This window comes from Macaca nemestrina, chromosome 9 (genome assembly GCF_043159975.1).
Source record: "Macaca nemestrina isolate mMacNem1 chromosome 9, mMacNem.hap1, whole genome shotgun sequence".
Classification (NCBI taxonomy): domain Eukaryota; kingdom Metazoa; phylum Chordata; class Mammalia; order Primates; family Cercopithecidae; genus Macaca; species Macaca nemestrina.
Genome location: NC_092133.1, coordinates 55,621,256 through 55,625,265, shown reverse-complemented (window position 1 = coordinate 55,625,265; position 4,010 = coordinate 55,621,256). Strand labels below are relative to the sequence as shown.

At 46.2% G+C, this 4,010-nt stretch overlaps 1 protein-coding gene across 1 annotated transcript; it reads right to left on the bottom strand.

The window, feature by feature from the left end:
* Positions 1-2,296: 2,296 nt before the first annotated feature.
* On the bottom strand, positions 2,297-3,345 carry LOC139356236 (histone chaperone ASF1B). Its single transcript, XM_071069569.1, has one exon. It carries the CDS (start codon positions 3,176-3,178, stop codon positions 2,570-2,572), a length of 609 nt encoding a protein of 202 aa, XP_070925670.1. The 5' UTR covers positions 3,179-3,345; the 3' UTR covers positions 2,297-2,569.
* Between the last annotated feature and the right edge of the window lie 665 nt (positions 3,346-4,010).

The following is a 4,010-nucleotide window of genomic DNA, read 5'->3' as shown; positions in this document are numbered from 1 at the left end:
AACTGATTTAGAAAAGATTATAAAGGAGACAATAACCAAAAAAATTGGTTTTCCTCCATGGAGACTGTGGAGCTGCAAAAATAACTCAGTTTAACTCTAGGGTCTTATTCAAAATAAAAAAAACTTAGTATTATCTGGAAATATATGCATTTATCATTTCTCTTTCTGAGATAGTTTTATTTATATATATATATATATATATATATATATATATCTGCTATTGCTTTCATAAATGGTTATAATTAAGGCACCATTCTTTCTAGATAAATAATTTTGGGGTTTCTTTAAGAAAGTCTCTAAGACTTAAGCATTGGTTTGAAAACACTTGCCCCCACCTCTTCTCCTCAACCCCTGTCACTGACTCAAATCTTGACAAAACACCCAAGTGTTTGAAACGTTAATGTTACTGTTGTAATGCTGTTAAAGAAATAGCAAAACTTTTGCTCTGCCAAAATGAGTCTCAATTTCACTTGATCTGATCCTTATTATTTTTCCTTTGGGAAATTAAAGGGTATAAAGTTTAATGAAGAACAAGACATTTTGATATCAGCTATAGATACTTAATTGGAATACCTCCTAAGTGACAGAACAGTTAAATTTTACAGTGTTAAGGAGAAAAATTGATGAGGCAGATAAAGAAAATTGTGCAAGATTCATTCACTCACTGAATTCATTTATTTAACAAATATTGAGTCACTTATATGCTCAACACTGTTCTGCTCTGGGTCTAGCTAGTCATATTTAGGGTTCTAGATGCCCCTACCTTGGGATTCACTAGGGAATGAAATAGACAAAGTTTCCTGTATTTGTGAGGCTTACATTTTAGCAGAGTGTAACAATAAGAATAATTAGTAAGTAAATTAGGTAGTAAGTTAAAATGCAATAAATATTGTACTCTGCTTCATTAATAGGATGTTGTTAATCAATGTATCATTTCATAGCAGAAATTAATATGCGATAAGGAGCTAAAATTTTATATGAGGTGACTGAGGTAGGCTTGAGAAGGTACACTGAAGACCTAAAGAACAGGAAGGAGTAAGCCCAGCACAGATTCGAAGGACAAGGTTTCTAAGCAAAAGGAACGAGTGCAGAGGCCCTGAGGCTGGAGTGTACCTATGATTGGAAGAAAAGCAGGAAGGTAAATGTGATCCAACTGGATTGAAGTTGTGGGGGGCAGATATCAGGGAATGAAGTCAAGAAGGACATGAGGAATGTTGCACAGATAATGTAAAGTCTCATAGACCGGGGTCCCCAACCCTTGGGCCATAGACCCCTCTGTGGCCCATTAGGAATCAGGCTGCACAGCAGGAGGTGAGTGGCAGGAGAGAGAGCATTACTGTCTGAGCTCTGCCTCCTGTCAGATCAGTGGAGGCATTAGATTCTCATAGGAGCTCAAATCCTATCATGAACTGTGCATACAAGGGATCCAGGTTATGTACTCCTTATGAGACTCTAAAACCTGATGATGTGAGGTGGAACAGTTATATCCAGAAACCATTCAGTCAACCCCCAACCATCAGTGGAGAAATTGTCTTCCACAAAACCACTCCCTGGTGCTGCTGTTGTAGATCATTGCCTGTTGTAAAGACTGACTTTTTTTTTTTTTTTTTTTTTTTTTTCTAAACCAAGTGCTTTTAATTTTCAGACCAACCAAACATTTTTAATATAAAAACATTTTAATAATATACAAACAGCAATCACAACAGCATCCACATGGCAGCAAGGGGACCAGGGCACAGAGAGGGAGAGCAGGCTGGGGAGGGACGGTTTTCAGGGTCCCAGTTGCTTCCCTGGCTTGAAATCACTCTGGTCCTAGCAGAGAGAAGATTAAGGCTGCCAGAAGCAGAGGGTCCCTGACCCCGACCCAGAGACAGACTGCGCAGGCAGGCCCTCTGACACCATCTTCCAACTAGAAAAAGCCAGATCCATTTAGGAGATAACAGGAAGGTGGCTATGATTGACAGGAAAGGCAACATGGTTCCTCAGCATCCTGCTGATCACACCTCTGGGAGCAGAGTTTTCCAGGGGCTGCTGGATTGAAGAGGACCTAAGAATCTTCCTGGGAGCAGGACAGAAATGGGATCTAAGTCTACCTACTAACCAAGATTCCTGCCTGTGACACCAGAAAGCTGGAGTGGATCTGCTCAGTGTACGGGAAGAGAAAGGAATGACAGAACCTTTGGCTCAGCAGGACCAGAGCCTTGACGGGCACTGACCAAGAAAGCCTCTAGGCAGGCCAGGGAGGTCTGTCGGAAAGCTTTGGGTCAGTGGTACTCAGGGGTGCACAGTGGCACAATGGCCTTAGGTAGAATTTATGAAGACGAAAAGAACACAAGTCAGAAAGAATTTAGAACTGAAGTACCTGCTTCTTATAGGCCTGTACAGGAAAAGCGAGATCATCCTTCTGGCCAGGACTAGAGGAGTCCTGAGGCCTGTTCTTTCCTAGGGGCTGAGTTTGACAGACCTGGATGCAGCTGATGGCCCCCAAAGTCCTCTAGATGGGCCCTGCAGGACTTGCTGGGAGGCCTGGTTGCCCCTCCTGGTGTGCTGGGACACTGGGTTCCTGCAGTTAGATGCAGTCCATGGAGTTCTCAGGGAGGAGGCCAGGGATGCAGCCAGGGAGGCCCAGGCCCTTGATAGGAGTGCAGTTGAGTGGGAGGCTGCAGCCCAGGGAGGGGTCCTGGGTCTCTATGGCCTCCAGCCTGTCCGTATTGTTGTCCCAGTTGATGTGGAAGCGGGTCACCCGGGGGTTCGAGGCCAAGATGTTCCGCTGGAGCTGGGAGAAATCTGGCTTCATGGGTGGGTTCTCACGCAGCTCGGGGTTGAGGTACTCGTTGTTGACATAGTAGCCCACTCGGATGAACTCCTGTCCGTGGTAGGTACAGGTGATGAGGACTACGGTCACACCCACGGCATCAGTCTCTGGGATGAGGGATGGGTTGGGGGCATCAGCCTGAAAGACAAACATGTGTCTCCCTGCTGGTACAGGGCCCACCAGCACCGAGTCTAGGATCTGATCAAACTCCTCACTCTCAGCGGAGCCAACATAAATGATCTTCCACTCCAGGTCGTCCGCCAGGGCTTCACTGCACTCGAAGCTGATCTCGAACCGGAAGGGGCTGTGGAAAGGGCTCGGGTTCTCCAGGACCGCCACGTTCAGCACCGACACCTTGGCCATCGCCTCGCCTCGCCTCGCCTCGCCGCGCCGCAGCAGGGGCAGGGGCAGGGGCAGGGGCAGGGACTGTGGCTGTGGCGGAGGCCGCGCCTGGGTCCGGTGAGTGGGGGGGCGTCAGTGGGGTACGGCAGACCAAGTCCACTCCCGCCTCTTCTCTCCGCGGACTGAAGACTGACTTTTATTTAAGAGAAATGGAGATATGTAGGAAGGTTTTAAGAAGAAGGGTGACATGATCTGGATTACATTTCCACAGCATCGTCCAGACTGCTGAGTTAAGAACAGGCAGTCTGGAAGCCAAGGCAGAAGCACAGTTGGGGGCTACTGTAATAAATACTCTAGGCACTAAATGGTGCTATGTTGAACAAGGGAAGGGTATTAAAGGTGATGAAAAATGGTTGCATTCTGGATCTATTTTGAAGATAGAAACTACAGGGACACAGCATGTTGGGAGGCCGAGATGGGAGAATTGCTTGAGCCTGGGAGGTCAAGGCTACAGTGAGCTGTGATGGCACCACTGTACTCTAGACTAAGTGACAGAGTGAGACCCTGTCTGAGAAAAAAAAAAAAAAAGAGAGAACCTACTGGATTTCCTGATGGATGGAATCTGAGATCTGATGGTATGAGAGGAGTCAAAGATTCTGTGGTGGCTTGTATTATTGCAAAAATATTTGCTGGTCCTTCCTACAGAGCACATCACTCTGGGAGTATTATCTTTGAACCCCACTGCCAGCAGGATTGGACATATGACTTGCTCCATACAGTGATTTGCGAAGTGATATGCCCCTTTCCAGCAGAATATTTAAGCACCATCATGTGGGACCTCTTCTGTCCTCTG

What these genes read in the sequence shown, in the direction of transcription:
- LOC139356236 (XM_071069569.1), bottom strand. Translation starts at nt 3,178, where the DNA reads ATGGCCAAGGTGTCGGTGCTGAACGTGGCGGTCCTGGAGAACCCGAGC.